This window comes from Cynoglossus semilaevis, chromosome 15 (assembly GCF_000523025.1).
Source record: "Cynoglossus semilaevis isolate Cse_v1.0 chromosome 15, Cse_v1.0, whole genome shotgun sequence".
Lineage (NCBI taxonomy): Eukaryota > Metazoa > Chordata > Actinopteri > Pleuronectiformes > Cynoglossidae > Cynoglossus > Cynoglossus semilaevis.
Genome location: NC_024321.1, coordinates 16,274,720 through 16,301,885, shown reverse-complemented (window position 1 = coordinate 16,301,885; position 27,166 = coordinate 16,274,720). Strand labels below are relative to the sequence as shown.

Below are 27,166 nucleotides of genomic sequence, written 5' to 3'. Positions count from 1 at the left end.
GCTATGTAAAAATTCTGCTGCGACTACTGAAAGTGTCAATGAGGAACAGTAATGGAATTTCCACTCCGTGTTTTAGCCACAGAAATTAATTTACAAGTGTTACAGCCCACTTTAGGTCACATATAAATAATACTATATCAATTTAGGTCGACACAGGACACATTCCTGTTCAACACAGGACTCTGAAAAAGTGCAATCTACTAATAACTTTCCTGATGCACTCAACTTATGCAGACAGCTGCAGCGGCAGCAGAAATAAATCAGCTGCAGATACACAGGCCTCTGTACATCCTCAACAACAACATCCTGAACACAGTTTGTTTTTTCTGGAATTCTTTTAAGGACCTGAATTAATTTAAGAATGAGTTTAGCATCCGTGTCCCTTTTAAAATCAATTATTTTAAATGCTTGTCTAAAACTGTATTTACAATTTGAATCTGGAAATCAGTCCATAAATATTGTGTTGATTACACTAAAATAATGGAAATGTTATAATGAAAAATGATTAAGAAAAATAATAGACCATAAGGATGTTAGCATCTATTTTGGACAAAACCCTGAAGCCACAACTTAATATTATTGTTAAAAACCAATATTATAACAACCATCTCCTCTTACTGTTTACATTTGTACTGTACTGGTCAAGAAAATAAATAAAATTAAATACGAAGACCTCAGTACTGTACTGGTCAAGAAAATAAATAAAAATAAATAAAATACCTCAAAAACAGAGCAAGTCTTTCAACCTTAAGAGCAACATCAAAGAAGTAAGATGTAGGACATCGTAGTGTCTTAAAATACTACAATAAAACTATATCACATATGGATTGGTCGGGGAAGAATTCATACATCAAGATGCTGCAGCAAGGCCAGCAGACTCCCAGAGGCAGCATTAACTTTGAGCTGTGGTTATTTCACTTCTTTACTTCTGCTTAAATATTTGATTTGTTGTCACAAGCACAAACAGTGGTGTTGTTTGTCTGCTGACTGCAGCATCACAGCATCATGTTAAGATGATACAAAAAAGAAAAAAGCTTGGTTCGGTGTGAGAAATCAAGTGTGCACATAAAGGCTGAGTTACAATGAGGACAACTGCAGGAAATAACTTCCAAGTGCAGAGATTTACTTCCATTGGGGGAGAAAACCTCACAATCTGGATCACCATCTAATCCAAAACATGCATCAAAAGGGAGTCTGTGATGAACCTGTCAATATCATGACTCAAGATTACCTCAATCAGCTTGTTGGCGTGCTCACGAAACACCTGAGCGTACTCCTTGACTTCTTTCTCGTTGCCATTCTTGGCTGCTTCGATCAGCACCAACAGAGGAACGTTGGTCTCCAGGAAGGAGTCGGAGACGTGGTCCATCACAGCTTTACGCAGCTGTGAAGAAAAAAATAAGATATCGCTTGTAGACATAAATTCCTGTTGTACGTGAGAAGGAAACCAAACAAGCATCAGCAAATCCCATGGTCAACAACTCACCTACGTACTTACAAATAACTACATCCAATAAACAGTCAACTGCAGCCACAATAACTCGTTGATTTTGAACAAGTGGACTGCAAGAGCCCAACAACAAGGGAAAAAAATGTGTACCTGTCTGCGAAGGTCTCTGGTTTTCTTGGTCATCCTGTCAATTGCTGTGTTCAAAGCATCACTCCTGTCTTTCCGTCCAGCCTGAAACATGAAACCAGCAGAGCACAAAGCATTAGAAGACTGTGGGGACATTTGTCACATACTGTTAGTTAGAAGGCTGACAACCTGCATACAGATATTGGCAAGAAAAACAGCAGATCGGCATTGGAATCATGACTCAACACTTCCACGTTGTTGTATCTTAAATTCTTTTTATCCTGTCCGGATTGTAAGAAGAACCTGCAGTAGTTGGGCTGCATTGTCAAAAAAAACACTTCTTTTTCCACATCAATCTTTTAAACCTGACACTACTACTCTTTGAAATCTCCTCTTGTAAGACCAGAAACAACAACAACCCGTTTCAATTGTTGGTGCATTCTCACAAAGCACTACACACTGAAGGAGAAAGCATCATCATTTCCTTTTCTTAAAGAGAAACAAAACAAGAAAGACAAAGACGGGTAGATGACTAGGCTCTCAACAAAATCTAATTAAAGCAAGAGGATGAACAAGAGTCGACAAAGCAGAAGACCTGCTGAGTCTTTATTATCATACCTCACAATGCACACGTGTCAAACTCAGGCCGGGGGGCCAAATCTGGCCCGCTGTGTAATTATATTTGGTCCGCGAGATCATATCAATTGTGTACTAGAGTTGGACGGCAGGATTTGTGGTATTAGCTGTGTATGCTCAATGTTATAGTGCATACACATTTTGTTGTTGTCCTGTAAAAAAAAAAAAACAAAGGAAAACATGCACAATTGCCATTGTTTTTTTCAATAAATATTAAGTTTGGCCTGCGACTTTGTCCCAGTTTTTAAATTTGGCCCACTTTGAGTTTGCTGCTACAATGCTTCAATCAAGCACAAGACAGCGAACAGATGGTGGCAACCGTGACCTTCTCCCAACCCCCACTGCACTCATTTTATTGAAGGGTTGAGTCCAAAGTTCACCAGACTCGCATCAGCACCAACCCCTGTTATGTTTTCAGGCGTGGTGCAGTAGTACTCTATCCCTCCTTTCTAATCCTATTACATTCACGTCTACCTTACATTTTGCTTCCATTTCACAGGGTTTTAACACCTTTTTCCCCCAGGTGCTCGGAGGCAGTTTTATTCTGCGGCATCCTTAGGGGAAAAAAAGGCGAAAAGAAATAAAACATGCTTGGGTGTCACTGTGTCAGTTCGTCACCAGGTTCAATGACACAGGATCTGTTTATTATTCCAGCAGATCTACATTCATTTTTACAAACTTTTTTAAAGGCTTACTTAGAACATGAATTGGTCATCGATTCCAGAATATCAGAGTGAAAAAAATAAAGTTATGAACCATTAAATTGGTCATCGATTCCAGAATATCAGAGTGATGAAAAAAAAATAAAGTTATGAACCATTAAACCATTTATCACATAAAATACTGAATACTGAATCTGACACACAGCACTCCCCTCCCACCGCTGTTTTTATATCATTTTTTTTATTCAACAAAGTGAACATGTTTATTAAATGAAGACATAAAACTACTAGTTGAGATTACAAACTTGTTTGGGAAACATTTAATAACATCAGAAAGTTGCTGAGAAAAAGAGTTCTTTTCGCTTCAGCAAAGGTGTTCTGTTCTACCTTCGTGTTTACATTCAAAGTAACCAGATGGCTACCCACATTTCACCTACTGGTTATGCAACAGATAGGAAACGGCTAAGGCTGCAGTGATTGACAGCATGTTTAAATAGAACAGGATGAACCTGATTATAAGACAACCTAAGTATGCTGCTGTAGAAGAGTTCTGTGTCGCTGAACGCCTTTATTCTCCTCATTCTTTGAGGAACATTTTCAGTGTGGTTGGGTAAACATTAAACAGTCGTTTGTGCAAATCAATAGAAAACAAATAATAGACTCGTCAAGCAGCTACAACTTTACCAGGTGAATAGCAGCATCCGAGAATTTGGTCTTATCTGTTACATGTTAGAAGCTTATTTAACTGTAGAGCAGCTGGTCATGCATTACATGGCAAGTGCTCAAAAATTAAAGGGCTGCACTCAGGATATGTAAATTATAAATCTAATCCCCATCCACCTATGTTAGCACCACCAAGGCACATTCCTATTAATAGGTAACGCACCTTTTTAACACTCGGGTCCGCAGTACTGTGGACTACACTGACATTTTATATAACTAAACCTGCTTTGTCATGGTATTTTGTTTGTCTTTCAAGTCTGTGTACATGCACATACTGAGCGCATGGAGAGCAATGGCGGGTTGACACAGATTTACAGCTGTGGTTAATTTCAACAGCAAGCTGCTGCAACACCTTCAAGATATCAATATTCTGATGGTGACGAGAAGGAGAGGGCGAGAGGGGAGAGTAGTGGGAGGGTGGGGGGTAAGACTGAGGTGCACAAGCAGTGTGTATGAGGCAGAGAGCAAGTGACTGAGCAAGAGAGTGAGAGGATGTTTGTGTGTGTGGGAGGGAAAAAGAGAGAGAGAAACAGTAGTGATGATCGACGCCAGGCTGCCACCACTCTGTAGCAGTGAGTGGCTGCAACAAAAAGCACAGAATAACATCCCTGACTCCCCGCTCTGCTGTTTTCTCTCTCCCTGCATCTCGGCTCGCAGACGAGGTCTGCGCTCACAGCTCTGCAGAGGCTATGCTGTGACTGTGCTGGCTTCGGAAGCAGAATACTGGCTGCCATCAACAAGTTAGGGTTAGAAGAAAAACAGCCACGAAAGAAGAAGACTTGATTTTCAATTAATCTTTTCAGCTGACATCGTTGCAGAGGACGGGAAACAAAAGGGTAAAAAGAGAGGAAAAAAGGAGAGGGTTTTTTTTCCCTCACTGGAGTCGAGCTGGATGCAGCTGACCAACTTAACATACATTTTTTTTTTTAAAAGACAAATACAGGATGGAGGAAAAGACTGAACCTTTTCTTTGAGCTTGGATTTTAAAGGGACTATTTTAAAGGATCATCTTTGGAGATGGAATTTCATATTTTGTTTCATTTGTGTGGGCTTAAAAGTGCTTTATTTCCAAAGAGGCTGATTCCTTTTGTGCTTACTCAAAAGGGTTTTTTCCCTTTGGATTTTTCTTCCATTTGGTTGCTCCAAGAGTCTGCGGGAAAGGACAGTTGAATGCAGCCTCCGATGTGCACAAAAGAATGGGTAAGTTAGATCCTTTATACTGCCGGTTGAGACATGAATAAGGAACACAAGGAAGAGCGAACGAGGCTGGGGACTAAAAGCTCCTCAACCGAGACTATTTACCCCAGTTGTCCTTCATTTTCCTTTCTAAAAGATGCATATACTTTTTATTGCAACTATCGGGTAACTCAAATGTGACTGGAAAAAAAAAACAGAAAATAAAAAAAATGAAGGCATAATTGAGTTAATCAAAAAAAGTGGCAAAAATGATTAATGGGCGGCAGCAAGCAGCAGACAAGATTTGCCTAATGCACGCCACATTAGAAAGCACAAATTCATCACAAATAATTCAATCTAAGTGTTAAATCTAATTACAAGATCTTGCGGTGAATAACATGTCCATGAAAGCAGAACTTGAAGAAAGCCTCCTCATCTTCACTGCGAAAGTTGCCAAAAAATTTAAACCAGAGATTGTGTGCGAAGTATCAGAGGGCACACGAAACAGCAGAATCACACATGAATAAATAATGTCTGCCGTGCAGAAATAAGCTTTTCTGCCTCACTGTCCATTTTCTTATCTTTGAACCCACCCAGGTTTCCATTCAAAGTGGCCATTGGTGGGACCTGCACCAGAGGCTCTGTGTCTGTGTGTGTGTGTGATCAGCATGCTCCTTTTGTGCTTGCTGCCTCCTGCAACATGCACAACTTGCCCCCAAAAATGCCGCTGTGAGGACCTGCAATTTTACTGCGACACCCAGGGTCTCCAGGCACCCCCAGATGGTGTGGACAAGGGGGCCCTAGGGCTGTCCCTACGCCACAATAGCATCACCGAGCTCAGCCCCGATCAATTCTACGGCTTCGGCCAGCTCACTTGGCTCCATCTAGACCACAACCAGATCACCACAGTACAGGAGGATGCCTTTCAAGGGCTGTACAAGCTAAAGGACCTTAATCTCAGCTCCAATCGAATCACCAAGTTGCCCAACACAACCTTCATCCACCTCATCAACCTCCAGATCCTGGACCTGTCCTTCAATCAGATGACATCATTGGAACCAGAACTGTTTCATGGACTAAGGAAACTCCAGATACTCCACCTTCGCTCCAATTTGCTTCGAACCACACCTGTCCGAGCTTTCTGGGACTGCCGTAGCCTGGAATATCTAGGCCTGAGCAACAACCGTCTTCGAAGTCTAGCCCGAAATGGCTTTGCAGGACTCATTAAGCTAAAGGAGCTCCACTTGGAGCACAATCAGCTGACCAAGATCAACTTGGCCCATTTCCCTCGCCTTGTTGCCCTACAGTTTCTCTATCTGCAGTGGAATAAAATCAGCAATCTATCGTGTGGCATGGAGTGGATCTGGACCACTTTAGAGAAGCTAGACCTCACAGGAAATGAAATTCGAGTTCTCACACCTGATGTTTTTCAGACTCTGCCTAATTTAAAGATTTTACTTCTGGATAACAACAAGCTAGGCAGTCTGGATCCACAAGTCCTGGATATGTGGCAGTCTCTTGGCACCATTGGGCTGTCAAGCAACCTCTGGGAATGTACCAAAAGGATTTGCTCCCTGGCTACTTGGCTGAGCAGCTTTAAAGGAAGATGGGAACATTCCATTCTCTGCCATAGTCCAGAATATGCTCAAGGTGAGGAGATACTTGATGCTGTTTATGGATTCCAGCTTTGTCAGAACTTTTCTGCCCCAGTTGTTCAGACCGTTACGACAACGACAGATGCTTCTACAGCTACAGAAATCACAAGCTCCTTGTTTGGAATTATGCAGCCAACTCCCACACCAGACTATGCAGAGGATTTTGGGAGCTTTACCACAGTCACAACAACCACAACTACAACACAAACAGCACCCACTGCGCAAGCAACTACTTTTACAGTGGAAGAGGCAGCTGTTACGGATGACTTCTCGTCAATGGACAACACTGTTATGACTCATAGGGTTATAATTGGGACCATGGCCCTTCTATTTTCATTCTTTTTCATCATTTTTGTTGTGTATATCTCACGGAAGTGCTGCCCTCCCACCCTGCGCCGGATACGCCACTGTTCAGCTATACAGAATCGCAGACAGATGAGGACCCAGCAGCGGCAGCCTATGGCAGATCTAGCCACACAGGTACCCTATAATGAATATGAGCCCAGCCATGAGGAGGGGGCACTTGTGATCATCAATGGCTATGGGCAGTGCAAGTGTCAGCAACTGCCTTACAAAGAGTGTGAAGTATGAACTCTTATTTATTCCTAGAGCATACAGTTTTCCATTTGACCATTTCAAATGATACAGGGTTTGCTTTTGTGATTTTTTTTTTCCAGTTTATGTAAAAAGGTTACTTTCTACAAGTACGATCTGAGAATATACAAGAAAAGTAGAATGCTACAGTGACAGGGGATAGATGTGAACGTTTAGGGATGGAGTCGTGATAGTCACAAATTTATTTTTCTATGAATGCAAAGATGTTCATATCAGGCAGGGGGCAATCATTTTAAACAAGAAAATTGTAAACTGTGAGATTTGTCTCATTGTCATCTCTATATTCCGCAGCACAGAGAGAAGACATAGGCGAACGGCCCCATGCATATAAACACATTAAGAGTCGTGATTTGTGTCCAATTTCTTTAACACAGTTGATGTATAAAAATCATGTTTCTAAATGCACCATGAACATGCAAATTGATCACACGAACACTGGGTACATGAAAAGGTTTATAGTTTCACTGTTTTATTTTGGAGAAACATGACACATTAAAGCTGCTAAGACCAAATTGATTTCAGAGTTGAAATTTAAAAAGTAAATGTTAAATTGTTTTGTATCTAAATAAAAGATATCTTCAGAAGAGGCTTATTTGAATCATATTTGTTTTGCCAAAACAGACACAGTCATTTAAGCAAACTTATAACCTTCTATTTTGTGTAGATTATCCAAAAAATAAATAAAGTTTATTTGTGTTCCTTCAAAAACTTTTTTTTCTGTGTGCAAATGCATCTAAAAGCCTGTACTAATCATAACACTGCCAGAATGGTAAATTTATATTCAATTAGATAAATTGGAAAAATGACCTCTTTCATCAGATGTTAGCTCATGAATGCAAAGCTGTTTTGCAGCCAAAGCTCATGTTGTAAAGATATTGGAGCTCCCACTCACAGGAGCCGACTGCCGCAAATACATTTCTAAACTGTGGGACTGACTCGGCATTGTACTCCAGTGGTTAATGTCTTACGCTACAATGCAAAGTACATTAATATCTTTTTGACCTTGGACATAAAAAATACCAACATTCAAACTTTAAATGTACCGTAGTTTGTACATTGATTCCCAAATGACAGGCACACTGTGACAACAACCACTTCAACAACTTCACCTAGTAAGTATGGTTTGATGATTCGCTATTATAAATGGAGATGGATACACAGTTTGAGATGAGAAAGAACAAGTGAGAAGACAAAAGAGAGTGCAAATACCAGCTAGCAGAGCTTTTTTCTCTGAAAATTAAACCTTTCCCTGTAGCCCAGCCTCTTAAATGCTTATACTCTAATCAGGACTGACAAGACCAAGATTGAACCAATTAGGGCAAGGCAAAAGAAATCTAATATTCTGTCACCCACCTCAGTGATCCAGCAACATTTAGCTTGTTCAGCTACTTAAAAATAGTTCTAGAGAAACACTGTCCAACTAATTCAAAATTGTTTTAGTGCTTTCTTCTTGGATACCGCTTATTACGTTTATTAAAATAGATCTCGACTGGAAAAAAAGTATTGAAAAAGTTCCTTGGTTGGCAGTTACAAGTGTCAAGTTCAATTGTGGTTAATACCCTAGACGCAAATGGAGGACCAGTAATCAGCAAACAGCAGGCCTGGGTCAGGAGACATTTGTATGCAGCAGAGAGAGGATGTGCATTAGCATCAGACTAAAGCTGCTGCCGCAGCTCCTCACTTCTTTGTGTCCAGTTTGGTAGAGGGGGCAGGGCGAGAGGGAGGAGTAAGGAGGAATTGATGGTGGCACGGAAAAGAGCAACTATGGTGAGATGTCGTAGTTCATCAAAACCAATAAGGATCTCTCATACCGAGTGAAGATGGCAAAAAAGGAGGGATGATTAATGTGGACTTGCAACACCTGAGCCATGGAATGCACACTCACCACGGCAACACCATTTGTGTTCATGGTGATGGCCTTGTCAATGTTCAGTTGAATAAATATATTAATGTAAAAATCCTAAAAATCCCTGTTTAAAAACACTGCCCACAGTTTATTTTAGCAATGTTCTGCAGGTACAATTTAAAGGTTTAATAATGACCACTGTTGCTTGGAGCCTGAAAAGTAGCCAGGAGTAGCACATCTGACTGGAACCTTCTAAACAAATGTTTTTGTCAAAGTTCTTTTCACCACATACTCCTAGAATGCATACAAAGTCTCGATAGTTGTGAAAAAAAAACATGTTACATGCTACATTTGAATTGAAAACAAAGCTGTACATCTCCATTTTGTGTTTAATTTGACTTTCCTCTTCTAACTTTACTCTTTGCCCTTCAAATCTGTCTTGCATGTTCAAAAGTCAAAATTATGTTGAATATTTCTTACTGTCATTCAGCAAAACACCTTGGAAAGACTTTATTTTTATGACAACAACAAGAATGGAGTTATCTGTACAATTCCAATAAAAGTTTTGTCAATAATTTGAAAATTCACCATTTAACACTATCGTTGTATTGAGTGACTGCGAGGCCACACAATTTGTAGAATTATGCATCCCTTTGCACTCTGGCTCTTTGTAAAATGTTTTGTTTACTCTTGTTCATCTATAGCCTTGGTCCTTCATTGCTCAAAAATAAAAAATAAAAAATAATTTAAAAACACAAAAAAAAACCCCAAGTAAACCAACACTTACCTAACCTCTTTGTGCAAACTGAATGCTTTTCTCTTCCCATTCCTTTTGTATTGTAAAATGTACATTTTCATATCTGTATATTGCAAAAGATGTGCCAAACAGAAAAAAAACTCACTTCCCCCTCAAATCATATATTTTTTTTAAATAAAATGGTTATCATTTACAGAGTGTTTGCCACATGATGGATGCTCACAACCTTGCTGTATAAAAATCAATACACTGTTCAATCAACAACTCTGAAATGCACGTTCTGTCAACTATCACACAGTGCACTTATCTGGTAATTATTGTTGAGGCAAACGGTTTAAATCAATACAATGAATATCAATTCTGAATGATCCTTCACCATCATACCTCACATCAATGCTGCAATTGTCTCAGGTTTCAAGGTGATGATCGACACTCAGCTTAGACTAAAGTCTGGGACTTAACTTGCCTTCCTGATTATGCTGTTTTCAATCTAATATTATTAGAAGTTCTAGCAAAACTACACTAATATTATTAGAAGTTCTAGCAAAACTAAAAAAAAAACACAATATTGAACTAAATTTTCCACATATTTTGTCCAAATCAAATGATTGGTCACAAAATCCCTACAGGCGTCTTTTTAAAATTCAGATCCCCATTTCTTTTCTCTCAATTAAATAATTTTGTCAGGCCAATTTCTACTCATAATACATTTTTTTTCCACATGGGACTAAACTGAGTACTTTGAACTTGATCATTACCTACATTCAGTCTATTTCCCTGTATGAATGCAGACTACAAACAACATCTTAAGAAAAGCGGTGCTGAACACCTCTGGTAGTCCCTTTACTAGATACTGCTATTAGTTTCATTATAACAAGTCAAGGTTTCACAGGTTTTCTATTTCTGCAGTCGTATTGTATTATAACAAGTCAAGGTTTCACAGGTTTCCTGTTTTCTATTTCTGCAGTCGTATTGTGTTCCATCCATTTTGTCTCAATAATTAACTGAAATCAAAGTCATATTTCTATGATGACATCTTCAAGGATGAAAAAATGTTATTCAACGTTACACTGTCACTGCTCGTTTCTTCCTGCTAGCTCTGATGCGTGTGATGCCACATTTGGCAAAAAAAAAGAGCCGAAAACAAACTGGCAGTTGGAATGCTAGGAATTGACAGTGTTTTAAAGCACATTTTTGCCTGGTCAAAAACCTGAGTGGCGCTTCTAATTTCTAACAAAAGCACAATTCTGGTGTAGCATTCAACCGTCAAATAAATGTTTCTGGGTTTCCTTGTTTTTCCATAGTAAAGGGAATTACACTCTAGCCTTCAGTTGAAGTCACTTTTTAAAAAAAATAGGAGCACTAGTGTAAGTTGCAAATATGCAACTATAAATTAAAAAACCTATAAATATGATTATAAATATAATTTGGCATTATCTACTGGGAAAGAAATCTAAGGCTGCACAACACTGAAGTCAAACCTTAATGATTTTTAAGGCATTGACATCCATCTCAAATGTCTTTTCTTATTTAACTCACACTGTCATCACACTTTTAGGAACATCAGCGAAGTGGAACATGGCAAGTATCGTCTCTGTAAAACAAAATCATCATGTAAACATAAACGACTGACTGGTTCAAGTTAAAGTACTAAAAAGGAAATTGCGAAATCTTTTTAATCTGAGAGATAAATTTGCGGTGAGGATCACGGGCTGCCTATCTGGACGCATTTAGCACTTCAAGTTTAGCTTCTCTTTTTTGATGAGGCCTACAGAAAACACATAATTAACCTACAGAGTGTACACAGGCGGGGGAGGCACTAAACTGATGAGTCTGACTGTGGGGTCTAAGTGGTCTGGAGGGTTCAAGGACTCAGAGCTCGTGTATGCCTCAGGTATTCATTATAAGACCTCCAATAAATCCAGAAAACGCTTAGGGAGGGTCTACTGATATGGACCAACAGCAAAATTAAAATCTCCTAATGTATTTATTGCTTAAAACATTTTATTCCAACTTGTACAGTAAAATAGAATAACTGATCATTTTAAAAGGATGCCACTACAGCAACCATGTTGATTCCTTTTGATTGTTGATAGTTCTTATGATGATTTTACCTGCACAAACGCAGGAGGGCAGTTTGTCGAGACGCGGCTCAAACGCACCCTGTTTAGGAACTGTGAACAAAAGGACAACAACATCTATCTACTAGCAGGACTCATCAAATTACCCTAAATTCACCAGCAAGAGATCAAGGTCCAGGTCTGGAAAATGTTGCCTGACAGGCTGTTACAGACAGACTTGTGTTTTATGGAGGCTGTAAATACACGTAAAGCCTTAGGGACACTAAATCTTGTCCCTGTTACATTGTGTGCAGTGCAATTTGTTTTAATTATGCATTTAGATGAGATTACAACTAGATAAATTTAACCCCTTTCACTTTGGTCTTGCACAAGTCTAGTGGTGTCTAGGTGGTTTCGGTTTGGTCATGACTTAAGAAGTGTCTGTTTAATAAAACGAATAACCGGTGTATTTTTATTCCAACATAATATAAATTGTTCATAATTCTGTAGAATCTGAGAGGGAAAGTATGTCTAATTGTCATTAAGTTAATTAGATGGTGATTTTTTTAACCCCTATGTTATAAAAAAAAGGACTTACTGAATAACAACATTATCAACTAAATAGAACTGAGTTGCCCAACACACACACAATAGAAAAAAAGACACTGCAATCATTAGTGGGTTCAGTGTGCCTTCCTTGCTCATTTGACGGAAAATCATTCATAACGTTTTGTCATAGCCAACTCAGCCTTATGCATCTTGAGAGAAATACTGTATTGAAAACAACAACAACATTAACTGAGAAAGGACTAACTGTGAAGTCATGTGGTTCTGCTGAAACAAGCAGAATGGTGTGTGTGTGTGTGTGTATGCGCTGCAGCAACCAGCTAATTTCTTCCTCATGAGTCTCCCACCTACATTTCATGAAATATTATTGGTGCACTTGAATAAAACTTAATCTACTGCCAAGTTTTTTAGCCTATTTTTTTTCCTGTAGTGTATATTCTATATGAATCTCAGGACATACAACCAACTCATATATGTATAGGGGAATAGGGACCAACAGGAGAAAGGGATAGAGGACGGAGTTTCTGAAGCTGAGGGGGAAAAAAGAAAAATTACAGAATTCACCATAAGCTGAGAGACAACAGGCAAGTGAATCAAAAGTCTACTGCAGCGCGCTGAATGTCCTTTTTATGCGAATGTCCAAACGATAACGTATCACTTTAAGTTGAAGAAATTTAAATGTCAGGAGCCTAATATGTCATAGTAACCTAGCATTGCTCTCTCATGTAAAGCAAACCCCTGACAGCAGCTGGGAACAAGAGATGCATTATTAATAAAATGTGGCAGAAACAGTTAGACTCCACACATACCATGCCAAACTGTCTTGACAATATAGAATAATTGAGGTCATACTTTGTGGCAGTGCTGGGCCAACATTACCCTCACCCGCTTTTCCCCTTCAACGGCTGAGTGCACAAGTTCTCGTCGTATTAAAGGGTGATCTCAATACAGTGTGAATGTAAATTCTACTCCAGGATTGGAGTCGGGAAAACAGTCATCCAACAAATGTATGCACTGTCCATGTTAAGAATACAATAGCATATCTTTTTCCCCCCAATTTTAGTCTTCAATGTCAAACCTGAGTTTGACAGTACAACTCTTGGGTATAAATGTATTTGATTTCATCCTGAAAAATAGCTAGAGTTCCTCAATTAAAATAAATATAATAATAAAAAAGACCTCTGTATAAAATAAACACAGTTAAATGGTACATATCCTGAAACGGATCTTCTTTTATTAATATGAACCCAGTAAAATGTTTTTTTTCTTGTGAGTTTCAGAATGGCTACCATAAACAATCCACTCACTGCAAAAAAAAAACAAAAATGCAAAGAGAAAACAGTCAACCGTATATTTAGTTAGTACCAAAACATTGTAGGGTGAAAAAGGATCAACATAACCGTCTCTGACACAAGCTAATCTCATCCATGTTTTCCCAGGTAACCTTTATTTGCTGTTTTACAACAGCATCAGCGTCTGCTTTCACAAACAACACCTTCAGTACAGCCAACACATTCAACTATTTTAGTTTTTGGATTTTCTTTCTTTCTTTTTTTTATAGTGAAGCATTCACAAGGCTGAAAAAGATGCACTCGTTCTCAGTATGAAGTCCTGGCACCGAGTTGAAGACGCAGGCATATTTAAAAGTAAATTATTAATGGACGACTTTCAAAGGCAAAGCCAAAGACAGAGCGGCAGCTTCCCAGCAGACATGCAGAAGACACACAGCAGGCCTGCGCTTTCTGTGTGAACAACAAAGGTGCAAGAGACCCAGCGCATCAGCAAAGTAGATGTCACGCACAGCACAGCCATCCACTGTGGCCGAGGCGTAACATCTGCTTATGGCACTGAGCCGAAACACCAGCTACTGATGCTGACTATATCTAACAACAGGTCTTTGGAGCCTACCATCAAAGAGAGCAAACAGACAATTTACAAGTGTATGTAACCACAAGAGGGCCGTTAACAGGACTCAGCTGTCTACCTGAACCTGAAGGACCTCGGACACTTTAGAAGAAAGGAATGCACCCCTTTTCTTGCAAAAGACAGCATATAGTACGAGAGGAGTTTAAAGACACCATTTACAAAAATCTAAAAATCACCATGCACATCGTGAATGGTCAGGACCTGCACCTTTAATCAGTATTCTGGTATTAGAAGCCAACTATTAGGGGTTTTTGAAGCAGTCATGCCCTACATTTTCTCAATTTCCATTAGTACAAGGTCATACTTTGAGTAACAGTGAGTACTCCAAAATTCATATTTTCTGCAATTCATCAAAGCAAAAACCATCTTCACAGTGAATATTTCTGCCATAAAGTCACTTTTGCGGATTCACTCAAAAATCTACTGAATACGTTCCAGTGACAATGCATGGAGCATTAGGCTGAGTGCCAGGACGAGATAGAATAAATTTAGGTGCAGAGAGAACACCAATTTGCTCACCTTATTAAGCAGGCTGGCTTAGGCCATTGACCGGTTCTCTGCTAAAACAAATACTCTAGCTGGGCAGCCATGCAGCGGCTCTGCCGGTCCTAAATTGGACCGTGTAGGATGTAATACTTTATAAAAGCCAGGTTTTTCTTTTGGCTAAGGCAGGCCAATAAAATAGTTATACTATAAATAGCACAGTAACAGCAATTATTTAAATAGGCAGGGATTAACTGAAGCCAGATTGACATTAGAGCCCTGCATGTGAAAAATAATGTAATTAATGTGTCATTCATCCGTCAATCATTTTTCTGTGATTGCTATTCAGAAGCAACACAGAACGTTGTGCCTGGAATGTTTGAAACACATGGAATATGATGTTCGGGAGATTTAATATTCTTTGTGATAGAACCTCGACATATATTATAAGAACAGAGATACCGTTTTAACAATTTTTTTTTAGTAATAGGTACGGACATAGGAGACAGAATGTATGGTTGTACTGGACATTAAAGTGAAAGAAGACATTGATATTTCCAACATTCCAACTATTAATACAGAATGTATGGTTGTACTGGACATTAGGTCATAAGTATCATAACTGTCATAAGTGAAGGAAGACATTGATATTTCCAACATTCGAACTATTAATAAGCAAGTTTTTTTTTTTATATTTCAATCCATACAGAGCAGAAAAAGGTCTAAATGTGTCACACACCCAGAAAATAATTGCATTGCCATTTGGAAAACAAGAAATTGAAAACAGCTTTATTCGCAATCTGTTGTTTTGGACCCCTGCAGATTGCAGTCTGCAGGATAAAAGCCAGGAAAAGAAGTTCTACCAAATAATCAAATGACATCCATTGTTTGTGAACAAATCACTGAATGGCTGACCAAAATAGAGAATGCTGTTGAACTGTGGATTAAGACAGAAAGTATGGCAAAAGTGAAGCAAAGCAAAGGTAAAACACTTACGTTGCCCATGTACTCAGACAGGAGGTCCTGAAGAGCCTGGCGCACAGAATTGCATTCAGCCACAATGCGCTCCCTGCGGTCATCACGTGTGCATGAAGAGTCGGCCATAAGGGCAGCACCACTGATAATGCTCTCAAGTCGCTCCTCCAGGGAGGGTCGGAAGCGCTCCTCAGTAAACGCCAAGGGGTCCACGATGATTTGTTTCTGTGAGTAAAGGGCAGAAGGGAAATTACACAGGGAGAACAAAGCCAAAAGTCATTGTGACATAGTTATTTCTCCTTCTCCAAAACCCAAGGAGAGAGGTCTGAGGAGCATGTGGGAGGTGGATTTGACGAGACTGACACTCTGGATGGAAACCCTTTAGGAAACGGAGGTGGTGTGATTTATTTTTGTGTCTGTGGAACACCAAGCTTAGAAAAATTCCTTAATGGCATCCTAATAACTGTATTTTTAAGAGAAATATATTTTTCTGAGATCCAATAAAAACAGACCAAGAGCAATGGCTTATTGTGGAAAGAAAATGAAAACAAATGTTAGATTCCATTAACCATAATTCCAAAAGAAATGAAAAGAAAATAAATAAAATAGTTTTTCTCCTGATAAATTACTTTGCAAAAAAGTAACCCTTAAGAGTTATAAAATTAATTTGAGGCAGTTTATTAAAAAAAAATCAAAATGTATAAATGGGCACATTCATTTTCCCAAAAGAAATTGTAGCTGACAAAGGTTATAAAGTTATTTTGCTGAGAGTAAAAAAAAAATCAAAATGAAGTGAAATAATCCACCTTCCATGACAAACCCTTCATTACACATCAGTTGCCGTTAGTTGTAACCAAGGCAACAGATGTGTGTGAGTTGATAAGTATGTTTCATTTTAAATTCAGCAGAATTTGAAAAAAACATTAAAGATCAGGTACTGGCTTCGTGGTATTAAATGTACCATGTCCAACATAGCTTACATACTTGACTAAAAACAAGAAAAATCTGTTTAATTTAACCTCATTAGAAGGTCAAGGTTGGTGAAGACGTAGTGAAAAAAACTTGTTGATCTTAATAGAATTTAAAAGGACTAATGTAGTACAAACTGCAGTCTTGTATGAATATAAATCAACAATCATTCAGTAAAAGTATTTGACAATCTCCGGTGGTAAAGTAACTGACTCAACCCTCTCTGATATGGGCATGATGAGAGAGAGAGAGAGGACCTTTAAATGCCTCAATCCACGAGGCCATGCCTGCTCAGTGCTGAAACTGTTTGACATGCAAGAGGGATAACTGCGGGGGGGTTAAGATATCACTGTGATGCTTGTGGTAGTGAAAGAAAGAAAGAAAGAATTATTCTTTCTCCTTTGGGTTTTGTGCTCCTGCGGATGTCTTATTACCAAAAGAAAAAAAAATATATTCAACAACTCAGAACATTGGACTCTATCACATCCACCTCCAACCCCCTCCATTCCGTCTCATCTGACCTCCTCTGCTTGCGTGTGATATCACCATGGCAACAGGCACAAGAGGGAGAGAGAGAGAGAGACACGGAGGATGATACGGTGGGGGAGTCATGCTAATTTTGCCATGCTCTTCAAGGAGCTAGTCAGCAAAAGGTCTGCATTCAGGACCTGAGCGATTCATTTCATCTGCAGTGAACAACTAGGTAATGAGTACCACGGCTGATCTCCGAGACAGCATTGTTGTCCCTTTTTCACAGGCACGTTAGACATTAGACATAACCTGTGCTCTTAGCACAACCAGTACAATAAGATACAGTATGTCAACCATGGATTTTCTAAGGGATATTACCCAGTAGTCACAGCTCAGGGATCTTATCTTGTATCAGTAATAGGAGGTATGTATAACAGTGCCTTTGTGCTTTGACAGGGAATAATTGATGTCCTGGTTAAAAAAAGATCTTGAATTAATATTTGCGTCAACATTTAACACAGAGTATATTATAATTTCTTCTGTGCTCGCTCCACTTTTTGAGAAGTACTGATTTAACCTGATCAGAAGTCTGGTTTAGGCAGTGACTGTGGCAGTGTTTGAGACATGCAGACATGAAGAAACCTGCCTTCAAGATGAGTCTTGGTGCCAGGGGGAACTGGTTCAGTGAGCTTTGGGCAGTTAGTCTCCACATAAACACTGAAACTCAAACGATTGTGAAATACAGCTGCCTTACAATATGTTTAAAAGTCACAGATATTTCTACTGTGGTTGTATTTCCTGTAAGGGCGCCTCCTGTTTCCATCTTTAAAGTTTTGGATATAACTATTCCACCAATGTCACATCAAATGACCACAACCGACACGATCAAATCATAAAAATGTGAACCTTTGGACTGATGCCTTTACATAAACCTCATTTAATCACACCAGGTTACGTCACCTTGTGTGTCACTTTTCAACTTCATCTACCGAAAACTTGACTTTAAAATTACCTGAACCCAAAGAGAAACTACCTATTTGGTGACTCACATCAAAATTGTTGAGGGCGTAGGCGAGCTCTCCACCTCCTGCGGGGTGACTGAGTGCCGAGTCCTCAGTGGCAGTGGCCTGAGCCGCATTGGAGATTCCAGAGACTGCATGCTGCAGCTGCTTGTAGATCAGGTCACGGTTGGCCTTGTAGGCAGCCACGTCAGGGTGCTGCAGGCAGGCACGGGACGCTGTGTACAGCATGGGTATGTTTCTCTGCAAAACACCACGAGCGGCAGCCATCTGGTCCTTGTGTTGGACGTCTTTTAGTTCCTGGGAGAGTAAGTTTATGAAAGAGTTAAGACTATTTTTTTTTTTTCAATGGTGTATAAAACACAAACAGACAAAACAGAAAAAGCCTTTCATGCTCTTGTAGGGACAGTTAAGTGTGGCAGGGTTTGTTCTGGATGACCCAGATTTTATTCTTTCCCCTGCAGTAACACCACAGTCCTAATCAGGCCGTTATAATATGCTTCTACAATTGAAGGTGTTGCCTTACCAGCATCTACGTTATAAGGTTTTGTCTTATGGAGATGGTGGGAACAGATTCTGAAAAATAGTTTGTACTAAAAAACATAAACATCTCTGCTTAATGAAACTATCACTGGGCTGTTTCAGGTTTGTGCTGAGAAACATGAATATCTAGAGACGAAAGGTGTTATTACAAGTGAACGGATTGCTTTAAAATCCCAATGAAATCAAAAAAGCAAACTAAATTGGAAGATAGTTTTAAAAAAAGTATTTCATATATTGTCAATAGTAGAGGGCAGACATTGCCTTGCCTTTAGATATGATTATGACATGGCATATTTTTTATGACTTTACAGAGTGTTTTTTCCCCAGGCTAGGTATTGATGAAAGGAAAGTCAGGCCGCCATGTTTTCTCTAAAGCCTTTCAATAAGCTCAAGGTCTGCACTGCGTGGTGGCCGAACCATGTGTGAAAATGCTGACTCATGCACCGTGGAGAACTCTTTTAGCACATTTTTACCCTTTTGATGTTCAAAATATATTCATGTATTCAGCCACAGCTGTCACTGGTGTGGGCGAATATAAGAAAACACTGATGGGCAGTGGTCGGATCACAGTTTTTTTAACCACAGCCGTTTAATGTAAGTAAAATGAGGACGTGACCCCTAAGCTCCTATATTGTACAATCAAGTGAGTGACATTCATTAAACCCAGAAAGGGGGAAAGAAAACCATGTCATAAGTGCATGCTAAGTCATAAGTTAATTGTTTCAAAAGCATTTGCAAATACTTAAAGGTCAGCAGAGACTGAATCAGGAGTATTGTGTGAATCAATGCACATGACCACTGGCTATGGTCAATTTATCTAATTACTACCACTTCAAACTATTCAGAGAAATTACATGTAAATCATTAGTATGTTATATTATATTCTCAACAACATTTACCAGCCATTTGGACCTTGAATGTATTCACTAACTAAAGAGTAAAGAGTTAAATGTTGGAAGTTAGTTATTTGTATTTTGGTTGTGAAAATAAACAGAAATGTCATATTTGGGAATGTTGATTTATCTTGACTAATCATGATTAATTGTGAATCATTTTACACAGCTGTACAGTAACCTAAACGTACATTGTTTCTGGTCAGCCTTAAAAATGTTAATATAGCTAGAAATGCACAACCGCTAAAACCCAAGTGGGAAACTTGTTATTGTTATTGCCAAAGCTTGTTACAATAAAAAAAAATATGTAGACTCTAACACCTTCTTCATAAAATATGTATGCTCATATATTTCCAGCTCACCTCTGCACAGTTGGTAATTGATTTTTTTTACATTTTTATACATAGATTGTTTAGGCTTAGAGTCAAGCTAAAGAGTGAGACACACGCTGGCTTTTCTTCATAGCGCTTCTAAATTTAATCTCAAATTCAATTTATTGCCAATCCTCCACTAACTATTTATAACTTTCTATGAGACTATAATACTCCACTAACTATTTATAACTTTCTATGCAAATATAAAAACAAAAGACTCTTCTGCTCCACATTCTCAGATCATCTGCCTGTTTCTTACCTGCTGTCTCTTTGCAGCCATGATGTTAAGCTTGTCCACTTCTGGTTTCAGCGCTTTGTATTGGATCCCCAGGTCTTGCTCCGTTCCTGCATTGCGCACCTTTACCAGACTGTCCTCCACCTGAACGGATATACATGGAAAAGGTTGTCAGAGCCTAGATTAATGAAAAGGTCACAAACGGCTGGAACTAAGGTCTAAAACTCTACGGCACATTCCAACCAGCTATGACACGTTTGAGATCTTTTTTTTCTAGATATTATATGACTGCTGGAGTTGAGATCTTTTTTTTCTAGATATTATAAGACTGCTGGAGTGTTCCTAACTAGACACAAATCTTTTAAAACTGAAACAAATTTAAGGCTTGGAATTAATACTTGCAATAGGCAAATAAATTGAATTCTGACCAGTTTCAGTTGCAGTAGAAGTTTGTAGACGTCAGACATGTCCGCCAGCACCAGCAGATGTGTGACTGCTGAGAGGAGGGCTCTGGCAGCACGAACCATGTTGCCCCGCTTCACAGAGGAGCAGGGGTCTTCGGCAAATTCTCCAGAAGCCTGGCGCATCGAATCACCTAAGAGTCATTGACAGAACAAGCAACTGCTGTAACTCCAACGCTGGTAATAAAATAATTAAGAGACTAAAGTACAACAAAAAAGGATGACCAAAAGTAGGCCTGGTTCTTTTTATATTTGATTAACAATATTATACAGTATGATATTAGGTATTGCTCCGACTTAAAATAATTAAAAAACATCCACAAACCTGCAAATAAAAAGTGAATACTGAGACCTAACCATGGAATCTTACCACATTCGAATAAATGTTAGTGAATCACGGTCCTATGTAGCTGCAGTATTTGGCTGTAGCGACACTAGCCGAAGCATTACAGACAGCTGGCTTGTGTGTACTGTCAGTCCATCTAGGGGATATTTCCATCACAAGTCTCCACTTGCGTTAGCAATCAGAGAGAGGCGGCTGCCTGACTAACTTGACCGACTCTGGTCAGCGTGCGTCACACAGATCAGTGGACAAACACAAAGACAAGCACACCTTTTCAATGTCCAGTAATTTTGGCGTGAAAATGGACATGCATGTGGTGTTCTAAAAAAAAAGCAGTTCAAGGTCACGACAAAAGGCTTTCTGTCTGGTTTGTCTAGTACTGGGCTTTGTCCTACATAGTGTCTGCACAGTTGACTGGGCACACAAATGAGCTTTGTAGGCTCACATTATGAGCATGAGCCTAAATCCGTTGACACTTTATTTCAGCGCAAGCACAGAGGGTTGTTGTGTTAGCACCGCCTTGTCACACTCATCACAGAATAAAACTCATTAAAGCATCACCCAACATACACATGGACCAAGTCTATTCTCTAGGGTGATGATGGGGTAGTTGTTAACTTTTTCATTGCCTCTTTTCTTGCTTTTCAGCAAGAATTGGTAGATAATGGTAATTTGTTTATACACGAGAAGTTTCTTGCCTCATCAGCTGTGGTTAGCAGAGGAATAGTTAGTATACTGGCAGCAGCTGTGAGCAGCAATAACACTACCTTAAACACAGTTGCACAAAATCTGAAGTATCAGGAAATTTACAAAGTTGTCAAATGAAAATAGCAGGACGTTCTAAATGATTCACAAACCATTTCAGCATTAACTGAAAACCTTCATCCATATGCCACTAATATATATAAATAAAAGCTTCAATCATTATTGTTGGTAAAAAAAAGCAGTAGCTTATTACATTAATTAACGCATTCAAAGCACTATAAATTCATACTAATTCCTGAAATATATCGTTTCTAAACTTGAGCTTCAATCATTATTGTTGGTAAAAAAAGCAGTAGCTTATTATTACATTAATTAACACATTCAAAGCACTATAAATTCCTACTAATTCCTGAAATACAGGAAACTTACTGTAATAGTATCAACAGCACTATTTGCCAGTGTTTATGTAAGACACTAAGAAAAGTAATTCTGAGGTTGGTGAACTGCAGCTTAACACTGAAAAAGTACATATTTTTTACAGTAATATAGAACAGCTGATTAATGGACCATTGTATTCTTTATTAGCAAGTGCTCTTATTTTATGTCCTGTTTTATTTAAAGTCTTACATTTTTATGATCCTATCATATAATGCCAATTTTCTATTCAATAATGGGAAAAAAGGCAATTATTATAATAAGATTTTAGAGTGATTACGCTGATACCTCAAGAAGGGAAGCAGAGCAGTTGTACGTGACTGACAACACAGCCCTCAAACACAGTTTACACCTCCAGGCTGTTATTCCCTCTGTTGACAAATCAATAAGGCCATTTTCAGGGGCAGATAGTGATCAGCGCTCCTTTAATAAACTTCAATCCATCTCACGCTCACCTACAGCTCGCCAAGTAAATGATGAAATGATTAAAATGTATCTCCTACAATAAGTCCTCCAAATAAAAGGACATCACAGGCTGAACAGGGAGGAAAAGGAAGGGTATTTAAAGATAAAGGTCTAATAAAAACAATAGTTGGTGGCTGGGACATTATTGATTTCAATTCAAAATTAGACCCGTGGTCTTTGAATTGGTTCATGAACAACAGTGACATTATGTTGATATGTTTTAAATGTAATGGCCACAAACAAGCTCAACAATTCAACATGTTTAGTCGGGATAACAAAGCCTTAAGGAATTAGGGTAACGTGAGAGAGTTCTGAGCCTTAGTTGCAAGACGTGTGTTAGACAGACGGCCTGTGAACTCCCAAAGAGCTACATTATTTAATGGTTGACTACAGATGTCTCATAAAAGGTCAAAACAAGAAAAACAGTGTGGGAATGTGTAGTTTTGGAATTAGATAAAACACTTCACATTTTCAAATCTCAATCATTGGTGTAACATTATTTTAAATAATGCAGCAATGTCTAAATTATATTTTTTAATCAGCTGCATAGATACAACAGGATGGAAAATATTTCCTGCATTCAGCGAGATGGGGGGTGGGCTCTGCTCAACGGCCTTATTATCAGTCTAGGCACATTCCTCTTAGCAGCATGGCATAGCTGACAGCTAGACCTAGGCACAACCTTCCACAGTCATTGAATTCCAGCCCAGTGACAGGCACAACAGTAACATTCCTGGACACTCAGCACTGCACAAGCTATCTGGCAACATGTCATCCACCTCTGAACAGCTCAGAGCCGTAATCGAGTAAGGGACATAGTATAACTCGCCAGGCACCAGGGGAAAAGAGACAGAGACGCAAATGCCACCTCACAAGGTGATAACAGCCACTCTCAAATCACAGCTCCCTGGTCTCAGTGGTATGCTGCAGACATGTTGCAGACAAAAAATAAATACTCATTGCAACGATTTTACCACTGCTTAACACAAAACCATTTTCACACATTTGTCGCTGAAATAATCATTCATTACAGTTGACCTGTATTTCATCAATTTAAATGAATAGGCCAATGTGAGACTTCCACAAACGCAGAAGAATCAGTGACTTTGTTGACTTTATAATGAGGATTTCAAAAGAGTTTCATTGGGCAGGTTCACAACTGACCTACCATACAAATGCACACAATTAGTCATTAAAGCCTCTGTGATCTCCTCAAAAATAAAGGTTATGAAAATATTTTTTATTTGATAACTAAGAGACATTGGTGGTTCTTTGATTTAAAAAAACAAGCAGAAACTCCACAACCTGTCCTGAATACATTCTGCATTTATTGCTGACAAAAATTCGATTGTGTCACTGTAAACAACCCAGCTCTAAGCCTAGTTCTACTAGTGAACAACAGGGCAGATGACATGAACACAGTTGTTTGTCATCAGTCCTATCTATATAGAAGCCTCACACAAGCCAACAACAACGTTCACTTGTTGTTTTTAAGTATACCTTGCTTGCGGACATCTTCCACGGCAGCTGTCAGCTCATCCTTTAGAAACTGGCTCTCCTTCGCAATCTTTTCTCCTTTCTCCAGGAAGTTCTGGGTAGCAGTTTCCACTGATGCAGCCAAAACATGAGCCTTTTTGGAACGTCCCTTCTTCTTGTTCGAAGGCCCTTTGTTGCTGGAATTGACCAACGTAGTGACCTATGCATGACAGGGATATAAAATGAGACAAATTAATAACAGCACCATGGGGATGTCAGTTTAGTTACTGTCACTTAGAATTAATTTAATACTTTATATATTACTGTCATTTACTGGAGACTGACACTGACAGACAGGTCAGCACAACAGAAGAGTTTTTCAGAAAGATGTCAGCATACCAACAACAATTTGGTCATAATTTTGCCACGTATCTCTCTCAGTGTAATGAAATATCTGTACAACCACACATTCTTTTTTTTACCTGTGTTACCAGAGGCTCGAGCAGCCTCTCCACAGCTAGAGTACGGATCTCTAGACTCTTTGGATCCCATTTGAAGTTGATGTTTGCTGTGTTAATGCTCGTCATGGTTTCTCGATATCTACAAAAAGTGGAAAGTTTAAAAGCTGATAAATCACAGGTTTTAAAAAGTAACATGAAAACACACAAATATGATTCAGTAGAAGTATGAAAACTTCTACCCACTTTCCTAGCAATGCTTCTTCAAAGTTAAACAGTGGTCCATTTTTTGAGCTCACTTTTCAGTGACTGACTGGAAATTCATTGATTTGCTATCAAACACAGAGGGGCAGGAATAATCAGCAAGCCCCCGTGGCTAACAGATTGAAACAGAAACAGTTGGTGATCTGTATTATTGAAACAAAATTGAGGTCTTCATAAGACTCTTCACCAAGAACCAAATAATATACAATCCTGAGCTTAAAAAAATGCACATTTAAATTTAAAGCATAACCCGCAAAATACAACTTTACACCTACATCATAGCTTTTATCTCCAGATATGACAATTGTGCACGTAAGATTTTACAAGGCTAAAATGTGTGTGTCTTTTTTGGTTCGAACTGCAGCTGGAGGGCCTTTTTGCATCACTGCTACTAACTGTGTCTTTTTTACCCAATAAGTACAGTATTTCCACTCACGTGACCCACTTACAGAAAAAAAGATCTTTTCTCTACAAAACAATCTTTCACATGGACCCTGTGGCCCAAAAGGGTGTGATTGTTTTTCTATTTATATGTTAACATATTCACATTACAATACTTTGTTTATATATAAATAAATGATTGACACATTAAAGGTAAAGGCTGATTGTGTAATATATCTCACTTGAGTTGGGTCATAGAGTAGAAAGATGGCACGGTGGTGCTCAACACTTTAAAAACTGAAATGCTCTTTGGCAAAATTATTACATTGACATACTGCTACACAACTCTTCGACACATACAACACTGCAGCAGAACTGTGAATTGTGTCAGTTTACTGTGATATCGCTGTTAAATCGACGTTTATCTCGCTCTGGGTGTGGCACAAACTTTCACGGAGATGGGTATCTATAACAATCTTGCTATACAACACGAAAGCTGTGTTCAGCGCTTCAGTTCAGATGTTTGCATATCAAGTGTGTAACACTGATACATAAAAATGACTGCAAAAGAATATCAAGACCAGAATATATACATTTTTAACAGTGGGTCAAATGCTAAGCTAGCCTCTCACAAACAGCGTCAGGTGGGATGACACCTGTTAAAGCTAACTTTAACTCAGGTACAGTTGACTAAAAATTGCAGAACTGGATAAGCAACAAGTATCTGATACCGTAATACATCTTCTTTAACACGATCCAGTTGGCATTCCCCACAATTTAAATAATCCAACGACTGTTACCTGCTAAACATACGCGTCACAAACGCTCCACCTTGCTAAAGCTAATGCTAACCGACAAAACAAACAGCAACGTTTGCGTCGTTGAATTACTTTGTGTTAGAGTGATTTTTAACTCGACTGTCATCATTTTAACTATTCAACACTGAGTATCGTTTTGTCGTGCTAAAAGAGTATGAATTAAATATACAGGTTATGAACTTAGCAACAATAGTCCACTCACGAACTGAAGTTTAAAAGTTCAAAATGGAGGAATGGGAAATACGGAATTTCTCGACTCTAAAGTTTTTCTTCCCCATTGTCCTTCCGCAGCTATGTCGGTTACATTCTGTGATATTGTCTTTTAAATCATACTTTATGGAATATTTGACAGACATACTCGGAAATGAAGGAATAACTTACCTGTAAAGTTTTGCCCAGAGATTGTTTCGATGTCGCAGGCTGTTTCCCAACAATGGATGAGGCGGAGGGTTGGTGGGGGGAGCGCGTCCGGGCGGGGCGGTGACCGAGTTCCTGAACTTCCACAGAGCAGCGGGGCAGGGCGACCACAGGCTACAGCAGGCCCGAAAAGCAGGAGGTGATCCAGGCGTGGCTCAGAGTCCGTGTGTCCATATATGGATTAATTAGAGCTTTCATTTAAAAGCATTGTGGGAGTATGGGGGCGGAGGGGTGACGCGAGTTTCTGCTTCTGTACAAATCCCAACAGCGAGTTTCACTCTGTCACGCAGGACATTTGCCTTAAAAGAATGGAAGAAAGAAAAAAAAACACATCAGACGAGCAGAAGCTTCTGGATGAGAGCACCGAAAATATAAAAGTTTTTTTTTTTTAGAAGTGTCAAAGTTTCTTGGATGAAAAATGAAACTGAAACTACACAGAGAGAACAAAAAGACTAGAGAATAAAGAGTTTTTTTGGTTGTCAAAACATGGTCGTTCTTTATTGCTGCCATTGTTACTTAGGTATTTGTTTAAAACCACCAGTTAGTAAGCTTTTGTATATTTTTGGGTCTCAAAAATTTTGAAGTAAATATCTCTATTGGATGATTTTACAATTTAAAATACACAATTTCCAATTACTACTTGCTAAATTGTGTTGGTAGGGTGTTTACAACATGTATACTTGGAATAATTTGTTATATTTCCTGCTTGTCACAAAAAATGACCAACAACAACCACAAATTCTAGCTTCTGTTGAGTGGAGAGTTTTATTATTATTGTAGTT

At 38.9% G+C, this 27,166-nt stretch overlaps 2 protein-coding genes across 2 annotated transcripts in view; one reads left to right on the top strand and one right to left on the bottom strand.

Annotated features, from left to right (window-relative positions):
- The window catches only part of ctnna1 (catenin (cadherin-associated protein), alpha 1), a 55,162-nt gene extending 28,487 nt beyond the window's left edge, over nucleotides 1-26,675 (bottom strand). The window contains exons 1-9 of the mRNA XM_025062933.1: nucleotides 26,349-26,675; nucleotides 24,529-24,646; nucleotides 24,071-24,266; nucleotides 20,590-20,756; nucleotides 20,186-20,305; nucleotides 18,147-18,416; nucleotides 15,679-15,882; nucleotides 1,601-1,681; nucleotides 1,232-1,384 (exon numbers count right to left, since the gene is read on the bottom strand). Coding sequence (XP_024918701.1) covers nucleotides 1,232-1,384; nucleotides 1,601-1,681; nucleotides 15,679-15,882; nucleotides 18,147-18,416; nucleotides 20,186-20,305; nucleotides 20,590-20,756; nucleotides 24,071-24,266; nucleotides 24,529-24,633 — 1,296 coding nt within the window. The 5' untranslated portion in view covers nucleotides 24,634-24,646; nucleotides 26,349-26,675. The remainder of the gene's footprint in view (nucleotides 1-1,231; nucleotides 1,385-1,600; nucleotides 1,682-15,678; nucleotides 15,883-18,146; nucleotides 18,417-20,185; nucleotides 20,306-20,589; nucleotides 20,757-24,070; nucleotides 24,267-24,528; nucleotides 24,647-26,348) is intronic.
- lrrtm2 (leucine rich repeat transmembrane neuronal 2) lies at nucleotides 3,018-9,168 on the top strand. Its single transcript, XM_008327444.3, has 2 exons — nucleotides 3,018-4,797; nucleotides 5,371-9,168. The coding sequence occupies exons 1-2, from the start codon at nucleotides 4,794-4,796 to the stop codon at nucleotides 7,017-7,019; spliced, it is 1,653 nt and encodes a 550-aa protein (XP_008325666.1). The 5' UTR covers nucleotides 3,018-4,793; the 3' UTR covers nucleotides 7,020-9,168.
- Nucleotides 26,676-27,166: the final 491 nt, after the last annotated feature.